Source organism: Orbicella franksi, chromosome 4 (genome assembly GCF_964199315.1).
Source record: "Orbicella franksi chromosome 4, jaOrbFran1.1, whole genome shotgun sequence".
Lineage (NCBI taxonomy): Eukaryota > Metazoa > Cnidaria > Anthozoa > Scleractinia > Merulinidae > Orbicella > Orbicella franksi.
This window is the reverse complement of record NC_138148.1, coordinates 10,492,301-10,513,598: the sequence shown is the minus strand read 5'-3', so window position 1 is coordinate 10,513,598 and position 21,298 is coordinate 10,492,301. Positions and strand designations below refer to the sequence as shown.

Below are 21,298 nucleotides of genomic sequence, written 5' to 3'. Positions count from 1 at the left end.
TGGTTAAGTAAAACTTTTGCTCTCTATTACAACCGCTCGTGTATTCCGGCCACTTGCTTTCGCTAGATTTGCTGTAAGAATAAATTGTTGGTCGTAAACCTTTCCATATTCTGGTATTAAAAATATATTCCAACTTCGTACCCTGGGCCGGGAATACCGAGAGTTCAAAAATTCAGTTAAGATCATTGCAAACATGGCGCTTTATTTTCCTGTGGGGCACAAATAACACGGGATCTGACGTGAAACTATCTCGTAAATTTGGATTTCTGTTCAGTTCAAGTCAATTTCGGAATGTTCTGTTTCAGTGCGTGAATCAAAAACGCGCGTTCACACGCACACTCGCCATTTGTGTCTGTTTCGTGCCCAGTCTTTACTCGACATAATTACAGGGCTAGCTCCGTGAGCGGGCGAGATGAACCGAATCCTACAATGTGATTGGCTACCCGAGCAGGCGCTATCTTGCCCGCTCAGGAAATGAATATGTGTTCTTTTTCCATATAATAAAGCCTTTATTGACCAAACTTGTTCGGTCAAGATGGATGGATATATTGGCCTTGTTCTCTTTTGTGTGTGTTTATGGACCAAGACGGATCATGGATGGAACTCGACTCCGTATCGCTCCATAAACACGCAAAAAAGAACTTGGCCAATATCCAGCCATCTTGACCTCACGCTTGGTCAATAACCTATCTTTCTTCCCATTATCGTCTATAGTACACAGAGCATCTTCGTGAACTTCTTGCTGAGGTTGTTTATTCCATACGATATCCACAAACATTTTAGTATTTGTATTGGTATCATACACAGTTTTTTTCTTTCAAATAACTTTATAACATATTTCATTTAAGGAGGCATTATGTTCAAATAAATAGCGTCATCTTTAAAGGGACACTGTCACGATATATTTGCTCAAAACTGTTATAAACTCACAAAATGGTCCCTAAATTTTTGCAAAATTTCAACGATTTTCGACCCAAACTCGAACCTTTGAAAAACTGACATCCTGACGCTTTTTCAAAAATCCTTATCACAATCCGTTTCCATCCTCGCCATTGTTAGTCAATCCTCACTTCCTAATGGGTTTTAATCATTTGCGGAGTACTGCTCTACAAAATAAAACCATTATTGTTCAGCTTCCAATGATCGATGTATGTTTTTGAGATTTCCAAAATCATACTAAAAATGCTGATAGTGTCCCTTTAATACTTGTCTGCGAGTCCCTAATTCTCTACTTGTTAAGACTGAACCAGTCTAGCTGGAATCAACTGATTCGATTCAAGTAAAATCAGCCCTGATCTTCCTTGAACGTCACGGCTTCTAAACCATTCGTCACGTCGGCGTCAAAGTCCTCATTTTCCCATACAAAGCTTGATCCTGAAAAAACGGAACAGAATTTAAAAAAAAGAATTGAAACGCAGCAAACGCAAAAGCCAAAATTAGCTGCAACGTGCAATGTAAACAAAATATGTAAATAACCAGCAATTCAAAATTTAATTGAAGTTAAGCGCGCTAAAATATATCTGATGGTTTTGCAACAAATTGTACTCTAAAGCTTAATCAAAACAAGCTAGAGACTAACAACTAACATTTTGCAAACTTAGTCCAGGTTCCCTCTAACTGTTATAAGTATAAATCTGCCAGCGTTCTATCACGAATGCCGTTCTCTTATTGGCTACGCTACTAGCTATCTATTCTATTCTTGGTTTTCACCAGTCATGTGATCAAAACTAAAAATCGTAACCATTCAATAAATAAATTCAAGAATCTAGGATATGATAGATGATTGCTATATAAACAACCTCGCCAAGAATCAGGTTTCTGCTGTTTTTCATTCGCCCGTTATTCGCAGAAGCGTGTCATCCAAATTTATAGAGCTTTGTATGGAGACGCCATGTTTGTGCCCTTCGGAGGGGCACAAACATGGCGACCGTAAAATAACAAAAACATCCGTCCTTGAGTTTTGCTATTGAAACGAACATTTTTACTCTAGTGCTCCGACACATTGAAATAAATGCTTCTTCTAGTGCAAGCACCGTTTATTTAACAAAAACTAAAGCGATAACTCGTCTTTTGACCTACGCGACAGTCTTTTCTGGCCGCCATTTTCATGTCACGCAACGCAAAAGCTTGGAGTGCTCTGTTACAAAAAAGAAGAACTCTGTCGAGCTAAAACATTGCCAAACGTCACGTTCCTACAGGGTCTTTTATCTGATGAAACTAAAACCTCAGAAGGATAATTTCTAATTTTGGAATATGACTACGTCACATGAAAACCAAGAATAGTGACTAGCCTAGCAGTGTGGAGTCAACAAAATGGCGGCCCTTTCTTTGCGTTTTCGAAGTGTCTGTGAGGAAAAATTAGATGAAGTTTTGAACAACTAGCAGATTTATACTAAAGCAATTAAATTATTCTCTCTCGATTTCTTTGAGTGATAGAATCTCGAGCGCATAATCTATTCCTTTTAAAATAAATTGACTTGCGGACAGGTATAGAGAATACAGAAAACGATCAACTCAAGGACACTTGCCGTTAAGTATCCTTACATTCTATTGAGAGAGTCTCGAAAGAGCAGTGACCGATTACATTTGGTAAAAACAAAACCAAAGCAGTAACAAAGCCGCCGACTGTGTCCCCAATCAGAACTTCAAACAAAACAAATTACCGGTACAAAACGCGAGGAAAAAAGACCAGGTCACAACAGAAAAAAAATTCTAATTTGTCGCCAGGGCGGGGAAAAAAACCTGTAACCAGTACCAGGAGTGTGAGCCGGCTCTGCAGCTGATGGCAAGGGCGGGAAAAATTGTAACGGGTGGTAAGTTTGGAGAACCATGTAACTGACAGAGGAAATCACCAGCCACGGATGTTAGGGCTTTGTGAATCTGATTGGCAAATAGATTCGAACTTTTTACTTCATTGGCTGGAACACTCGGGAATTCTGCCAATCATGAGGGAGGCGAGAAACCCGCTACATTTTCCCGACATATTCAAGCTCGTTCCCAGAGCTTTTTCCCTAAAGTTTGGAGGAAAAGTCCTGGAAACAAAGTTGCAACATATCGTGGCGCTCGTGTAAGTTATGCGGGGGAAGGGGAAGGGCCATAAAACAGTTTGAAGCTCGTGTCAGCTGCGAATAACAAACGTCCCCAGTCCCCAGGGACCTTTTCCCTTTACATCGAAATGAGGCTGATCAATCGTGGAACACTCACACTGAATGGCGACAGAACAATCACTATAACTTGTATGAATGAGCTAGTAACTGGGCATTTCTGCATTAAACTCCAGTAATGGCCATGAAATCCCTGGATTCTACACTTTGATATAATCCCACACTACTCTATGCGTAGAAATGTGGAATGCTGTGATAAACCAGGGAAATTAACAATCTTTTCCCCAGTCATTCCAGAGTTATCATTCTGTACTTAGTTCTACACTTCTCCATGAGGGAGGTACATAAAAGTGTGACAAACTAAGGGTTTTCCTGATTTTTTTCCAATCATTCCACAGTTTCATTTTTATCTTAGTTCTACACATCTATACGTGTGGAAGTGTGGAATGCTGTGACAAACCAGAGATTTTAACCCTTTTCCCCAGCCTTTCCACTTTTGTCACTCTCTATTTAGTTACAAACTTCTCAGAGGGTGGAAGTGTAGAATACTTTGACGTCCACTGTGTGATACACCTTGTTCCATAAGGCCTATTAAAACTTTCCTGAAACGCCTTTCAAGTGGCAGCTCAATGCGCACTGACGTCATATTCCTACCTTTTTGCTTACTGAAGGCTTTACTTTCTGAAAAGCTGCAGAAAAATGCCTTTGTCCCACTCCCAGAGGGCTTTGTTCAAGAGAAGCCTGGTTCTCAATGGACACGTGACAACTGGCGCGCGCATTTATACATTCTCGTAAAGCCGCCATACAAGCTTCACGAACCAGTGCTGCGAGATCAGCTCCCCTGCAAAGAAAAAAATTGTCATTAGTGGAATGTCGACGTTTAGCTGCAAGGTGCGTTAAATCCGTATCAGCAACCCTAACAAGTTGATCGCAACTAGTTGTACACATGACTCGAGAAAAGACGGCAGGACGCACAATCCAAAGACGGCGGAAGTACACACGAGAGGGAACTCAAGTAAACCACGACGACGACGGCAACGAGAACGTCACCAAACTAAAGGTTTCATGAGCAGAACAATGGTTATACACGTGCGTTATAACTGAATCTTTGTACATTTCTTTGCCGTCCTGTGCGAAATAAGAACGTGAAATGACCAAATTCTGCGTAGACTGAAGAACGCGCACGACGACGGCTAATTTTTAATATTTTTACATGGAATAGAACGCAGTCATTGCATATTTAGCTTGAGCACGTTTTTAGAACGATTGGCGTACTGAACAGATCTAGACAACTGCAAAATTCAGGTTAAATATACATTCACTTTTTACTAGGCGTTGTCTTCCGGGTCACCATCGTCATTGCTTAAGTTCCCTAATGTTACAGCAAAATTCAATAGAAAACGTGACTGAATAACTGCCGGATAAAAAAAAATCTGGCAACACGTTCAATGAACTTACTCCTTTCCTCTCCCTGTGGATCATAGGTACATAAACGTTCAATAAAACTGAGCTACACACATTTGAAGCTAAGAAGAAATGACAAGTTATTCCCAACCATAAGCACGGAAACTTATTTGCACGAATAATGTGAGTTTTTTCTAAATGCTTTTTTCGAAAAAATTGTCTAAACGCTGTTGCTGAACTTTCCTTATTCCCAACTGTGCATTTTTACGTTGTTATTTTGTATTCTTAGCGCACCTGTAAACTAAATGATGTGTCCTGTAAACTCTGCTTATCAACTCTATGGAACGCACCAAAACCATAGCTAAGTGTGCCACCAAGTAAAATAAACTACGTCTATGTCTAAAGAAGAAATACAGCAGGTTACAGCTAACTAATAAATACTTACGATAAACCTTCGCATCTTTCGTCACGCGCAAGATCTGCGATACTAACATCAGGCAGTAGGACCGGTTTTTTCCCGTCCTAAAAAAACAACAGTAAAATACAGAGGAAAAATCAGTCACTGACGTTAAACTTTACGATTAAGGGAACTGACAAAGAAATTACTAAAAAAAAGTAACGCTGAAAATCCTACTAAACTGGGGCCCATTTCTCGAAAGCCCTCGTAACTTAACGCACCTGAAGTCATATTTTAAGATCTAAATCTAAGGAATAACATTGTGGGTTTTAGCTTTAAACCGGCCCATTCTGTATCGTTTCTTAATATTTTTAATTGTGTGAATTTCCAAGTTATTAATATCTCGATCTTAAATGTGAACAAGGCAAACAAAAAAGCAGCTTTTCGGGACCGGATGGTACCAGGACTTTCGAGAAAGGGCCCCTGCTTCTTCTGGGCCTTCTTGAGAGCTTAGTAAATTTTCACGCCTTAAAAAAGAATGCTGAATAAAGACGACATAAACTGACCCAGTGTAATCTTATCCACCAGTGTGCCCACACGGAATGTGACATAAGCACTCGGACGGGTTTTATACAATTTGAGATTCAATATGTAAACCGGAGCCGTTGACGAGAAATTACGGAAGGATCTACAAAAACAAAGCGCAGTCGAACGTAAGACCGTAAAAACCTCGTTATATCCAGTCCATTGCAATGAACTCAGTATATTACATCGACCTGCGCACCTTGGTTAGCGTTCTTAAGATGTCTTCCCTGTCTTCTGTGTTCGGTAGACCAACAAACAGCACTTTATCAAGTCGACCAGGTCTTAGAACAGCAGGGTCGATGATATCTACAAAAACAGAGCAAAAGTGAACAACTCTAAACTCTCCCTACTTGCTTACCATACATTTCTTTCCATGGTAGTTCTCAATGAGATTTTGGGTGGTCAATAAAACAACATAGGTTCTAAGGGTAAATAAATGGCCATTACGGTGTACACAAGGTCGAAAGCTTTGTTTGGGTCCAAAACCAACATTTGACCTGGGTAACCTAAGATTATTTCTCTACGCCTATAGACATGCCCGGTGAAGTTGGCTCCAACAGGAGTCCCCCCCCCCCCCCTCCCCTCTTCCCCCCACCCCCTTCAAGTAGCTCTTCCAGGCGTTCAGTTAGTTGAGGCACAGCGCGAAAAACGGCGAGCGAAAAAAATAGGGGAGAAGCAAGGGCTACCCTTCAAGTGCATTAGACGGCCATAATAAAAGCACTCTACTAACAAGTTGAGCGACAGAAAACTTACTCTAAGTTCAACGTAGGTAACGTTTATCTCGTCCATACAGTAATTGTTCCAATCTTCCCCAATTTAAACCATCCTTGTTTGTTTTTGGTTAATTATTACTTCTTTGGCTTCTTTGTACGGAGTACCATGTTTCTATCGATCTGAAGGTCATTTTGTACATCCTAAAGATGACCTTTTACGTTCTTTCTATCCCGCAGGCGACTCAAACGGGAATTTAGGAATCAGGAAAGATGATCGTCAAAAGGACTGGGAAACAAAGGGGAAAAATCGCTCATCCCCAGTCTCCTACATATGAGTTTCCTAGAGTTACGTCAAGATTTCCCCTCAGCGGAGGAAGCCACTTCGTGTCATAAGTCCTAAATCTCACCTGGTCTGTTGGTGGCTCCCATGATGAACACTTGTTTTCTTGCCTCCAGTCCGTCCATCTCAGTTAGCAACTGATTCACGACTCGTACGCTTACACCCGACTTGAGAGCAAAACAATAATACTATTAGACTCATCCATGAGGTTGGTGAAGGGGTGTTTTCGTAAAGCTGTGATTGACATTCTGAGGGCGTGAAATTAAAAAAAAAACGTTTTCTTCCTAAACGTCATCTAATGAATAGCCGTAAACCGTCATTTTTCATGGCTGGGATTTAATCATGTGAAATAGCAATATGATTTTACACAAAACTTGTACCAAGGTGAACTCTCCCTTTTCACGCTATACCCGTTTAGCACCCTCACGTTTCCAATGCAATTACAGTCAGAAGAATGCAACATTAATCAGTTTGGTCACTCCCTATAGCGGACTCGTCCCAAGTCTTCTTCCATACAGTGCGCGGCACGGGGCGAGGTGGGAGCGCTGGGTGAGATGGGTAGGGAGAAAGCCTTCCCCTTACCCCTTGCTCGCCTTGCGTTTTTTGTATGAAAACGACTGGGGACGAGTCGGACTCTCAAGAGCGACAAGTGGAAAACTCTGCTTCGAGGTTACAGCGAGGAACAGTAACAAGTTGATTCAAACATAAATGAATGTAGTCATTCTTCACGACACCGACGGTTTTAATCGTCAGTACAATTTAATTTGAAGAAATGACCGTTTTCTGTTGGCACCTATCGGTACCCAACATAACATTGAAATGTTATGTGAGCTTTACAAATGCCAGTTAAAGAAACTGGAAGTAAAAGATTCATTTTAAGAAAGCGCCAGGGTCTAGTTGTTTAAAATACCCAGAGGATAAATCAACATCCAGTTCATAAGTGTCCCAACATGTTTTGTTTACCATTGGCAAAATAAACTATAACATCAGCTGGATAGTGAGTTAATAGATAGATTGTGTTATCTGTCCTGTTTTAGACTCATCCACAATCCATCAAGTTTAAACAAAGGAAATCATGACCGTCACGGTGTTCGGATATCTGATCTTACGAGTTTGTTTCTCCATTTTCTCCTTAGTTTTCGCTTCGATTGCGAATATATATCAAACGCTCATGACAGTGTTTGACCACATTTTCAAACACCTCGAAGTTCGTTAAAAATAGTCTCCAGCGTATCGTATTTTCAACTCTCTTCTCGATGTCTGGAAATGTAGCAAAACACGGTCTTTCGTGTTTGATGTATTTCTTAAAAATAAACTAGTGCCAGGTTACCTCGGTGCTGTCAGATCTCCTCGGACACAGTGCATCCAGTTCATCAAAAAAGATCACACATGGGGCGGAATTCCTGGCTCTTTGGAACACTTGTCTGACGGCCCGCTCACTCTCGCCAACATACTGAAATGTAGAACCAAACTAGAGTGTCACTGAAGGTCTTCTTCACTCCCAAGGATGACTATTGTCTCTGTAGGGTTCCAGCTAGGAACACTTGAACCCCTGCGGGGGTACTCTCACATATGAGCTATACAGGTATGTGCCGCGGGATAGGGTAAGGATTTTTGAGGCTCTTGATCCTTAAATAGGGTATCATTTTTGCCCCTGTTTAGCATTGCGTTCCCGGTGTGATCCTTAGATAGGGTACCTAAATTGTATCAAATGCCCGGCTAAAAGAAAAAGAAATGAACTGTCAAAACTGAACCTTCGGTTAACTTCCAATGCTACAGAAACCAAATAAAGTTGGACCGTTCACGCTATTCTTAGTGTTTGTTTTTCCCTTGAAGAGGATGTCATTTTTTGAGTTTGGTCCTTTAATAGGGTATCAATTTTCATTTGCTTCATATTTAAACAGGGTCAAGGTTTAAGACCCTTCGCGGCACACACCTATCCAAACTTTACGGAAGTAACCCTCCCCCGGGGACTTGAGCACAAAGTAATTCAAACAAGAATGTAGTGATTCTTCACGACACCAATGGCTTACACCGTCAGTAGATCAGAGCGTGAATAAATGACTGTTTTCTGTCGGCACCTATCGGTACCCGACACAACACTGAAATGTCATGTGGGCTTTACAAATGCCGTTAGCAAGAAAAGCAATCTACGACTACCTGCGTCCTGAAAGATCACTTGTTTATAACACAGTATAGACTATAGAAAGAAAAAACTTTTCCAGTGCCCAAGTTAAAGGAAGTAACCTAGGTAAAACTCAAAGCAAAAGCGAGGAACCGGCGACAACTGTGAGAAATCATGAAAGCTATATAGGGTTTTCTGAGAACAAGAGAACATGGTCTTTTGTTTCAAGGCAACAAGGATTGTTTCATTATTTTCAGGGAACAAGGGTTATCTTTACCCATCAACGGTAACGTTCTGTGACAATTTTCAAAGAAACAATTAAATTTATTAATGGAAGACAAGGGATCAACGTTTTGACCTTAAACCACCACCACCCACCCCACCCTCTCCGCCAAGGTCCTCAGTCGAGTAAACGGTGGCGTATGCACGGAGGCAAGTCGCATCGTGTCGGCGGCCAAATAGCGATAAGTTTTGGGGATTGCACCCATAGTTTAGTCTGTGAAACCAGTATGATACGAATTATGTTTTTTGGATCAACTGCAAAGTTTAGGAAGCATAAAATCACCCCTAGGACTGCATATTTATACAGCAAAAAGGCTTCGTTATTTTCTTATTCAGAGCATCTTATCCCACCATGTTTAGAAGTTCCGGTCCTTTCACTGAGATAAAGTTGATTCCAGACTCATTAGCTATCGCCTGAAAAAGCAAAAACATAACTTATGAACATGCTGTGGGCAATTTGTAGGTGAATAGCAGCAAGAGCAACAGGGAAAAAACGAACCAACGAACAACCGACTGAACGGACGGACGAGTGAACAAACGAAAGAATAAACAAACGAATTGCTCTTTGCATACCTTGGCCAGAAGAGTTTTTCCACAGCCCGGTGGTCCAGCCAATAGAATGCCAGGAGGATGAGTGAGGCCAAAAGCTTGGAACTCTTCAGGGTATCTCACAGGGGCCTGACAGACAAACAAGTTATGAACTAAGATTTTACAATTTACCGTATCCAAATTCACATCAGAAGCCGTGTCTACTGTCCTGATATCCTGCCATATCAAGTTACTGACCTGATTTGGCTACGATATCATGCTAACTTGACCGAATTTTGGTACAGTAAATACCTATTCATACCTTTTTGGTTCGCTTCGGTGGCATGTCAGGCTCGTTTAGTCTCGCCCTGGATGGTTATTTTGACTCGACATACGAACCATGGCTTGACCAAACTCGCGTGGTATGCCGCCGAAGCGAACCTAAAAGGTACGATTAGGTATAAATACCACTCAACAATTCTGTGAAATGTCGCCTGGCCTCTGCATGGAAGCGAGATAAGGGTTCACCTTGTGATGAAAACAGAATAATTAAAATTTGAAAAGTAGCAAGGTTGGTCTCACAACAAAGTCAACCCCAGCCTCGTTTCTGTTCAAAGGCCTGATCACTCTGCACACAGCTGTAAGATGGGCTATTAAACATCAGCCTCTAAAATAAAAGCTTGCAAAGCAGGAAAAAACTGCAGAATTAGCAGATACAAATACAAATGATACAAATGACCCGGAGTCCAGCGCACTAGATATTTGACCTCCCTGCCTTCCACTACAACATGTATTTGGGTAAACACAAAACATCATAGCTTATTGAAGAGAGCCTGTGACCATGTCATTATACAAACCAACAGGTATAGACTGTCTGTGTCGCACGCGAACAACGCCTTTTTTCTCCTGGACATTGTTTTAAAATAACTACAAAAAAATACAAATCATAACGACAAAAGAACTTCTGTCCGCTTCAAGGACAATACAGCCTTCTGTTAAGTAAAATTCCATACTTTTATTCTATTGTATTCTTTTTATCCGAGTATTATTTTAGAAATTTTAGCAACTCTTTTATCATTACAGCCATTGAAGACTGTAGTTTAAGCAATTTAAAGCTTGTGGTTTTACAATAATTTTACTCAGAGAACGTTTGAATTTTACGTTGATTTATCGTGGCTGCAGTCCTTCTATACATTGGAACCCTGCCTTGCTGCCACCCCGTTCATACAGCCACCTCGTTATTACGCCACTTTCTACGGACCTGAACAAAAGCTCATTCAGTCCTTTTCTTATTACAAGGACACCTTTAATACGGCCACCCTGGTAATACCACATCTTTGTGACCCGCTGTATTTTCCTACAAGAATATTTACCAATATAGCCATGGTAAGCTCTTCCCTGACATTCTTGAGTGCTCCGACATCTTCCCATGTTACATCAGGGATGGTAGCAAACCCTTCTCTTTTGGCTGACGGTTGAACTATCAGTAACGCTGCCTGGAGAACGTTTACGAAATAGAAAATGTAGTTTTAATTCCATATATCATGTCTTAGTGACCAACAAGTTGTACCTGTTAGCTAGGATCATAGGCACGCACCGCGTGCAAAAGGATAGTTCAAATCTAGAACTTAGGCACACAATGCATGCTGTATAAATTATTGCCTCTACCCACAGGTGTCGCTAAGCTTCTATATTTATTTCATTCAATTATTAAAATAACTTTAACTTGTGAATAATGCGACTGTCACAAAGGAATAAACCCTTTCCAGGATTGCTAGTAGGTTTAAACACAAGGGGGCAAATGGTTGATCAAAAGCATGAGAATTTTGAAGGTGAATTAATCAACATGACACGAGCGTGGGACAAAGAAAAATTCTGAGTCCCCAGCAGGAATTAAACCCATGACCTCCCAAACACCGGGTGGGTGCTCTATCCACTGAGCTACAAGAACTCATGGAGAGCAAGGTCATTTCACCACCTTTATTAACTTATCACCACTCACAATGACTTCGATAGCGTTGATCCTAGCAGTATGCAGGACACCTGTCATATATGAACTCAGTTAAATGCTCTCCATGAGTTCTCGTAGCTCAGTGGATAGAGCACCCGCCCAGTGTTCAGAAGGTCATGGGTTCGATTCCTGTCGGGGACTCAGAATTTTTCTTTGTCCTACGCTCGTGCCATGTTGATTAATTCAACTTCACATTTCATTACCAAGCTTAAAATTCACCACCTTTATTAACTTATCAACATGAGAATTTTAACTAAATAACACTGGAATCTTGCCATCTGGGATTTTTTGCACTTTCTCTGAGTTTCAAATTTCTTTTCCAAGGGTAACAAAGTCTCAGCTTCTAAAACAAGATAAAAATCTTGCCATCTCCCAAAGTCTTTAATTTACCACTTGAGATGAGCTTTGGTTTGCCAAAGATATTGAAAATTCAAGATTTGGCCTGCCAAAAATTGACTGTTTATATTTGGAAATTCAAGATTCAGCTTGCCAAATATTTGACACCTCCTATGATTTATTACCGAACAAATGTACAGCAACATGGAATCTATTTGTTTTATATAATAAAGAAACAGAAACAAACGCTTATGACGTCATCTACGTCTGTCCTCCAACAGATCATAAGTAAAAACCAATCGAAATGCGAGAATAATTTGACTTAATTATACAACAAGTTATTCAGCACCTTGAAATCATCCATGCTAATACAGAGTTTTTGTAGTTCATCTTCTGTTAGTGGTGAATGCTCTCTCAGCCATTCAGTAACTGTAGTGTTAAATAAGATGTAAACAATCCAGTTTGCGCTGATTCATTTCTTGAGCGACCACTCATTATTTTCCGAACACATTGCACATGAATGAGACTTGACAGACATTACCATAAGTTTAACCCACTGACCGACTATCAGGTGTGCATGGAAGTAATCTGATTGGCTACACAGGGGAATTTTAATTAATAATAATTGTTAATTAATAGATTATCTGCTCTCAATTTCACGCCAAAGGCCTCATCAACTATCACCTCATAGTAATCCAGAGCAAAATGAATAGTCTTTCAAATAACAACTTCCATATATTTGTCTACATATTAAGAAGTATTTAGTTCATGCTTCAGCACAAATGCATGCAGACTGACTAGTTATTTGAAACTTGCAGCTGTTAACAGTTCATTGAAAGACTTTGCGACTTTGAAGTTGAAGGATGATCAATTTCCTGTCTTTAGGTTCTTGGAAATTAATTATCTAGTATCATTTATAAATCCTCCTCGAAACAGCAGCGAAACAAGAAAATGCACTCTAATGGCTGAAAGTGTACAAGTAGCTCAACCAATCAGATAGCAGATGGTAGAGTGCCTTCTAAACAACTATTCACCCTCTTAGTCAACTCGGCTCCACTTCTTTACCCACAGAAAACTCAGCCTTGTGGTCTAATTGTTAATCAGTACTTGCTTAGTAGTACTTACCACTAAATGACCTGGCAACTGATAGTTTGTTTGCATCCTCACAAGATCCTGTTTGTTCACCAGTCTTGCTCTCCACAACCTCGTCATTTGTACATTTGCTTTGAGCATTCCTTTCAAGTTCCTGAAATATCCTGTCAGTAATCAAGTGTCAGTAATAATGGGGAAACCTACTCATAAATATCCTAAATCACATAAGCTAGACACAATTCAAAGAATGCCATTGGCTTCTTAGTTAAGCCATCATTGCAGGATATGGCAACCAGCTACAGCTATAAACATGTAATAGTCAACTGTCACCATTGCTAATGATGTGTGATGAGTGACAAGCTTAGCTGCTGGCTAGTCCTAATTACAATGTTCCTGTGTAAACCAAAACTAAGTGGTAACCCAAACCTAGCAAGAAATAAGAAGTGTCTGAAACCTGGATTTTAAACATTATTGGTTAAAATCCTACAAGGACAAAATGTAGACAGTGTACACTCTGGGTGGGGGGGGGGGGGGGGGGAACTCCCAAATGAAAAGGATGGGGTGCTCATCGCAAATTAAAGAACCCCTAAGAGGTAACGAGATCCTGTTTTGTGGGCATAGCTTTTTTCACCCCTAAGTGGTACCAATTCTAAAACAAAACACTATTTCCTGTATATTTCTCCAGCTTAATACCCTAAAAAGTTTTTACTGCAAAAGCCCCCGCTGTGGACCTTTTGAGGCTGAACACCGTAAGAGATACTACTTTTTTAGCCCATAAAAGGAACGACAAGTACCCCCATCCTTTTTATATGGGAGTACCCCCCCGGGGAGTGTACAGTCTGTTTTCCTCTCACAATCACCAAAGGAGAAAAGGGCAGGGGTTTGGGACAAGAAGGGATTGGAGCAAGATGCATGTGCCACATCCACAAGAACCAAACCCTTTTCATCCATACTGCCTTTCTACATTTGTGTTTACAGAAATAGCTGATCCTTAGATCCTCAGAGAAAATACTCACTGCAAATAGTCTAATGGAAGTATTGTTGAAGTATTGTACCTGTTCACTGCAATCAAAGCTGCTTCTCTTGTCAGTGACATGAGATCTGCACCAACAAACCCAGGGGTGAGTCGAGCCAATAAGGTAAAACTGAAGTCTTCTTCAAGTCTTAACTTCTGACTCAGAACTCTCAAAATCCTGCAGAAGAATACAAAAAAAGAAACATAAAACCTATTTATCATAAGCATTTGATTTTTCTAATGATTAATTCACTTGTGATATTTAGTTGAGCTTTTAGAAGCTAACTGGTTGAACAGGATAGAAGTTAACTTCACCTGCCATACTATTAATTTTAATCAAAAAGAACTATTGCTGCCAATGGTATTTTGCTAGATTGCCCTTACAAATTATTAGCTAGTACCCATTATGCTAGAAAGTACAGAAGGCACGGCAAAAATTTGTTGTCTTTGCAACTTAGAAAATAGAAACAAGGCCTGAAGCATGATCTCTTGAATTGTTGTCCAAAGCCGTCACCAACCGAAGAGCACTTAAGCTTTAACAATTTAGTTGACTAAAACAAATTCTAAACAATGAATACTGGTATTTCAGTGTCAGTGTCAGTAATTTTACACTAAACTCACTAGCTGAGACTGGATGACTCTTTCTTACAAGCTGCTTTTCGTTTTAACATTACATTTTAGGAATGATAAACACTCAAGTTCCCTAACCTTTCTCTGGCTTTTTCATCTGGTATACCCATTGAGATCTCCCTGTCAAACCGACCAGCACGTCGCAGAGCAGGGTCCAGTGAGTCAGGTCTGTTAGTTGCCCCTATAACCAACACATGAGCATCTGGATTGCTGTTCAAGTCTAAAAGGCAAAGAATACAAACAGTGAGGAGCTGCACCAAAAGTACAAGAATTTTGTCGGCATAACATCCCATCGCTGTCTTGCAGAATTATAAAGTTCCATATAAACCAAATTGTGCCATTTCTATTTAGAGCCCCTGTACTCTTTAGTTCCTATTTCAAGAAATCAAAAAAAACCCCTAATTATTTCTAAAATTAACTAAATGTTAAATGATTTATAAGTTAATGCTGTCTAGATTTAAAAAAATTCAAACAAATCCTTTTACATTTAGCCCTTCCAAGAGAGGCTGTGAAGGTTCACTTGTTTTAAACTTTCTGGTCAGTTAGAAAATCATAGTTAAATTATTACAAGCAAGGTGATTTTGTCTTCAAACTGGAATTGCATATTTTTGCCTTGAAGTTTCCTTTATATCCTCTCCTGCATTTTAAACATACAATTTGTTTTTCTAGTTATTGATTGAAATAGTAATTATTCCACCAACCATCCATGCAAGTAAGAAGCTGTGAGACAATTCTTCTTTCCATGTCTTTGGAAGCTGTTTCTCTCTTTGGTGTGATGGAATCTATTTCATCAAGGAATAACACACATGGAGAATTGGCCTGAAGGAGAAATAAACAGTCCTATAGTAAATTTGGTTGCCAGTTACTTCACAAACTTAGATCTCCTTGCTTAATTTCTACCACAATTCATACAGCACTAACTGTATGTACTTACAATTACTTTACTTAGATATTGTACCTATCATACACATACTTTGTACGAAGTTTAATTTAATTTTAATTTTATCATGCATGATGCCCAGGGGGAACACTGCCATATATGGGCTATATAGGTATGTGCTGCTGTGAAGGGTATGGCTGAACTAGCTCTGGTATAGGCTAAGGGTTCTAGGGTCCCAACGGCACATCCCCACCCAGAAATTCCCAAAGTAACCCCCTCCCCGGGGCATGCTGCCATAAGCTACTGAGCTTTAATTTTTATCATGCTTGAATAAAGGTTGTCGGTCGGTCAGTCGGTCGTTCAGTCTGTATGTCTGTCTGTCTGTTACTTAAAATAATCTCCCTGTCATGAGTTCTCAAAATTCTAGCGTGACCTTTGTTCAAAAGGCTTAGATTTGAGCAGGTTGTTATGGGTGCTATTGGCATATTATGATGCATGTGAAGTCCTGGCATTGAAGTAACATGTCTCAGTCATAGTCAAAAACATTTTCTAGCTAAAACTGGCTTTTAAAATGACAGTATCTTGTCATTCTAGAACTAGGACAGTCTACATTAAAGAGCTGACTGTATTAGCAAATATATGTGCCTTTAGAAGACAGGAACCAAAACTGCTATCTATAACAAGGAGGTATCATGCACCCCAGTATTTATCTCTGATTGCTTCCTTACCACAGCTCGTGAAAACAGCTCTCTGACTTTCTGTTCTGATTCTCCAGACACTCCTGAAACAATCTCCGTGGCTGCAAGTTTTATGAACGGCATTTCCAACTCCTAGTGACAAACAGTTCAATGCGTAATGCGTAACTGGCACTGCACTGTGTTGCTATAAAAACTGACTCAATGATTCAAATTGCTTGTTTTAATCCTTTTTCATTACAATACTTTTAAATCTTTTATTATTTGTAGGAAGATTATTTCCGGATTATGTATTTTGCTCATCGACATAACAACACAAGATTCAAATGAACTGGATGCAAATGAAAGGTAAGATGAGTACAGTCAAATGTCTGATAGACAGACAATTTTACAGCCAGAAAAGTGTCTACTTACATACAAGGAGTCAGTGATTAATATATAATTTTATGTGGTCAAAACTATTTGTTAGTGCCACATTATTGGGGAAGGGGGGGGGGGGGGTGTGTCAGCTAGAAGAGGTTTGTACCTACGTATACAAGACTATTAATGACAAAGTGATTCCACAGAAAATGGATATTTAAACAAACATTTTCCGTAAAAACTCATCCTGGTGATTAATTGTAGCTTACTGTTGAAAAATCCATTTAGTCTCTTCTATTGATTGTTACTTTTATTAAAAAGTTCAGAACTGAGTAGTAATCAATTAGAGACACTATAAAGATCTTTGTAGAGCTGGATAATCAGAGCTGCATTTTTTTACCATGAACCTCTGATGTTTCCTGATCAAATGTGAAAAGAACTGAACACAAAAGGAAATATGTCTGTTTCAACTCTGAGTACATAAAACTCAACTTGTAAGCATATCTAGAAATGCAGTGTGAACCTACCCCAGCAACAGCATGAGCTAACAAGGTCTTGCCACAGCCAGGAGGACCATGAAGGAGGAACCCTCTGGGTGGGGTCACCCCAAGGGTGCGGAACACTTCTGGGTGCCTCATGTGAACCAGCAGTTTACATACTTGTTCCACAGTATTGTCACAACCTCCAATGTCTGAAAATTTCACTGATGATTGAGCTGGCTCAAAATCTGAACAAATGAAGACACATACACATGAATTAAACTACATTACATAGGGGATACCTGGAGGAGGCCTTATGGGTGGTATTTCTTTGGCAAGGAACTTTTAATCTCCCGGCCCAGGAGTGAAACATTGGTAAGTTAAAAGGTAACTTGTTGAAACAATACCTACAAGACTACAATCCTACTCCAGGGTGGTAGTAACAATCCTAGTCATCTGGAGATATGTACTGGCATTCACGAGCCATCAGTCTCTTCCAATTTATGACTGTAGTCGATGCATTGTTAGTTTCTCAAATGGATTTAACAACTGATACTGTTTTGGGATAGGCCCCAAAGGTTTCTGCTGCTTTGGGCAGAGCTGGGGTGCAGGGGGGGGGGGGGGGGGGGGGAGTCAGTGTTGGAAGGAGACTTTTGACCCTTCCAGCCACACAATATTTTTTAGTCCTTTATTTCACTGTTAGTTCTGGTAATCATGATAATAAGTTGGCACATTGAGACATTGCTAATTGTATTTAGTTTCTGAGGAGGAATTACATGCTAAGAATTGCAGGATAATAAAACTATTTACCAGGATCTTCAGCCTGTTTTTCATTTTCCTTGGCATTCTTCTGCAAACTTTTCCTTGTTTTCTTGGGTGTTGTCCCTGTTTTTCTCCCTTCTCCTTCAGAGACTCTCCTTTTTCTTTTCCCTCCTATATCAGACTTACTCCTCTGAAACAAAGGTAAATGCAGTCAGTAATGACAATAAGCACCTTTCTCACCAACAAATGCCAGTTGGGAGGGAGGGCCCAGTTAACATCACTTCATAAAGGGGAAGGGGAAAATGTACTCAGTACTTTGTGTATCACTGAGCAACAGAAATCCCAGTTAACAACCAGTGCTTTCAATTGCTAGGATTGGAATAGATTTACCTTACCTGTTGGGTTTATCACTACCTTATGATACACACTACTTTTACACACTACTCTATTACACAGGTCCCACGTACAGATAACTATTGATGATAGCCACTGTAAAAATTATGTATCTTGGCACAAGAGCCCACCACAACCACACTGTTCTGGCTGAAACCTGAATACTTTAACCCGGTGTTCAGTATACTAAACATGACGCCACAATAGCTTGCAAGTTCCCTCCTATCAGATGATTACATGTACTTTATTTTGTATGAACCTATAAATTAAACGCAAATTTAGAAACAGGTGTTTACTACCAGAGATTTGAAAGTATCAAACAAAACAATGTGTAGTTCCAGAAAATATCCATACCTCCCCTACAGAAGGGATTTTTTCTAAGGACCCCCCTCCCAACTCCTCTGGAAATTGTAATTAAGCTTTACACCTTTCTTTATTATACAGTCCCCCCCCCCCCCCCCCACCCCCACCCCTAACCTCCACCCCTCAGGAAATTCCTATCTCTTCTGTGGGAGTAGTATGGATATTTCTGGAACTGCACAATGAAAGTAATGTACTCACAGATGGCAGTTCAGCTGGATTATTTTGAGATTTGCTATCTTGTGTTGATAATTGGGGTTCTTCAGACGTACCAATCTTGCTCAATGACCCCTCTTCATTTTGACATGATGCATTTAAACTTGCTGAATGACTTTGATCAGTATGAAGGAAGCTGCTGTCTGGAGAAGCTGTATCTGGAAGAGATAAGTGAAGCAACTATGATTTAATGAACACTTTGGACAACCTTGTTGACATTGGTTACATTTACCTGTCTGAGAAAAAAAAAATTGTGCAGTATCCAGAACTGTATCCCACAACTGTATTTATTTCACAATCAACAATTTTCTTTTGGAATAAGCACTGTGGTTAAAGCCAAGAGTTATAGTGATATGTCACAAGCTAAAATTAATAATTCTCCTGCTGATTTGCAAACATTCTCTTAAGCCTAGTTTCAAAAATTTAGTGGCACACCTATTAGGACAATATATTTCTCTATTGATGATCTTTGTTATTCCTGTCAACAACTATAAAATTAGACATGACTCATTTGGGGGAAATTAAAATTTGCAGTAGTTGAAAAATAATTTACTAGGATTGATGGATAGTAGTAACTTAATGGAAGGTACAGTACATGTGTGAAGTAGAAAAACACATCTACCAGAAAAAAAACATGGATTATTTAGCTCCGAACTGATGGAGGCAACTTTTAATTCTCTTTAATTAATTATGCCTTTTAATTACCTTCCTTCTTTTGATTTGATTTAGAAGGTTCTATTGCCTGTTCAAAGTCTCCCTCATCTTCAGAAGTTTGTTGTGAACTTGTAATCTTGTACATTGATTGCATGGACTGATTCATCATGTTAGTATCCTACAGAAAACATTTTGCAAGAAATTTTGATATGGCAAAAAGCTTGATATGGGAAAACGGTAATTATAATGAAATTCTTTATATGCTGTACAAGCCTTACAGAAGAAATGGCACCACTGGGTTTTTTTTGGATTAAAAGTCATTATTCAGTGAATTACCCTTACATTGATCAATTTCAAAGTCATCTTCTAAACTCCATACAAACTGTTATATTTCAGCCATAGTTCTCCGTACAAACTCTTACACTGCACTTGGGTTACCTGTGGTATAAGCCTTACAAAATGTACCATCTCTAAAAGGACACCAACAAAACATTGCCATGAGTAGATAAGAGAATCCCTGATTTTGCAAATTGTTCAGTTCCCATCACACAATTTTTGTAATCAACTCAAAATTTTCTAGAATATCAGGAACATTGCACTTCGTATACTACCACTAATAAGTAGACATATAGCATGTTCTACTGGAAATCCACAAAAATCTGATTGGTTCTCTCATCATTGTTACCTATAAGTACTCACTGATGGAACACAATCACATATGTGTTGCACTTAAAAGGAGAAAATATTTAAGTTTCCTTGAGGCTCTTTACAGTGTCTATTAACACAATAAATATAATTGTCAATAGTTTACTTGCCCTTGTTTCCTAGCGACAGTCAACTTGGCTATACTAGGTTGACTACTTGCTCATAAAAACTCAGACTAGTTGTTTAAATGTCAAATAGTCTGTGAAGTCTTGCTCCATTTAAGAGATAAACATCTCAAATAATTATTATTCAAAGTATTAATTAAACAAGCTATCTAAACTCACTTGCATCTCCATTAATGGTTCATCTCCCAGAGACAATTCACTGTCACTGAATAACTGTGAACCTTTATCATCACTTTCCTTTTCATCCTCACTTTCGTCATCGTTATTATCTTTAAGATCTCTGACAACAGAAAAATGTGCACACGTAAAATGCTGTACTTGTTGCTAACGAGAAATTTCTTCTAGGAATTATTTTGGTACAAGGGTCAGTTTCTATATTTAATATTGGCAAAGATAAACAAAATAATATTAATATTTTAATAGAGTATATTGTTTGGAACATATTTTTAGAACATATTTTGGAATTAATTGTAATAATAGTAGATTTAACAGTATTTATTATTTTTTCTTTTATTTTAGTGCACGGCCCCATGAACTTGTAGCTTTAATCTTTATCCTGGATAAAAAAGTCTTGATTGACTTGATTGACAACTCATCTGGAAGCATTGTAGTTTTCATATGGCACTCTCATTACAAAAAGATTTATTAATAAGCTTTTAACATCTTTACGCAAAGAACGGCATTTCACTCATTTATAAAGCCTCACTTGGAAGATATTGTTCAAGAGACAAAAAGATAAGATCCTTACGTCCTTTTCACAGTGTAATTTCCTGATACATGAGTATTTAATTCAAGATTTTTAGGTGAGTACTAGGTAAAAGGTTATGAGCAATAAAACATGTAATATCACAGTTACGTACTTAAAAATACCTCAAGTCGGGTGAGTTTTTTCTTTTCTGAAGGAACCTTTCCTCCAGTTCCAGTAGGTGTTTGTCTTCTTCTTTCTCCTTAAGAATGGCATCATAAACTAATGAAAAGGTGTACAAGTACGTTAAAAAAGTTATTAATTATCTTTTCGGAATCATTTAGAGTGATTTAAAAGCCTCTGTCTATGACTAGATTAGACCACTAACAGATAAAAACAGTTGAAGTTAGGGATGCAATAAT

The 21,298-nt window shown here is 39.1% G+C and overlaps 1 protein-coding gene across 3 annotated transcripts in view; it reads right to left on the bottom strand.

The window, feature by feature from the left end:
- Window positions 1-1,153: 1,153 nt before the first annotated feature.
- Window positions 1,154-21,298, bottom strand: part of LOC145484580 (nuclear valosin-containing protein-like) — a 27,492-nt gene continuing 7,347 nt past the window's right edge. For all 3 annotated transcript variants that reach the window (XM_081463170.1, XM_081463172.1, XM_081463173.1), the window contains 21 exons: window positions 21,062-21,158; window positions 20,351-20,471; window positions 19,413-19,539; window positions 18,693-18,865; window positions 17,787-17,928; window positions 17,025-17,224; window positions 16,171-16,272; window positions 15,264-15,381; window positions 14,641-14,782; window positions 13,973-14,110; window positions 12,951-13,081; window positions 12,175-12,254; window positions 10,852-10,974; window positions 9,524-9,628; window positions 9,302-9,364; window positions 7,874-7,996; window positions 6,611-6,710; window positions 5,690-5,796; window positions 4,954-5,030; window positions 3,759-3,945; window positions 1,154-1,374 (listed from right to left, as the gene is read on the bottom strand). In XM_081463170.1, coding sequence (XP_081319296.1) covers window positions 1,330-1,374; window positions 3,759-3,945; window positions 4,954-5,030; window positions 5,690-5,796; window positions 6,611-6,710; window positions 7,874-7,996; window positions 9,302-9,364; window positions 9,524-9,628; window positions 10,852-10,974; window positions 12,175-12,254; window positions 12,951-13,081; window positions 13,973-14,110; window positions 14,641-14,782; window positions 15,264-15,381; window positions 16,171-16,272; window positions 17,025-17,224; window positions 17,787-17,928; window positions 18,693-18,865; window positions 19,413-19,539; window positions 20,351-20,471; window positions 21,062-21,158 — 2,501 coding nt within the window. In that variant the 3' untranslated portion in view covers window positions 1,154-1,329. The remainder of the gene's footprint in view (window positions 1,375-3,758; window positions 3,946-4,953; window positions 5,031-5,689; window positions 5,797-6,610; window positions 6,711-7,873; window positions 7,997-9,301; window positions 9,365-9,523; window positions 9,629-10,851; window positions 10,975-12,174; window positions 12,255-12,950; window positions 13,082-13,972; window positions 14,111-14,640; window positions 14,783-15,263; window positions 15,382-16,170; window positions 16,273-17,024; window positions 17,225-17,786; window positions 17,929-18,692; window positions 18,866-19,412; window positions 19,540-20,350; window positions 20,472-21,061; window positions 21,159-21,298) is intronic.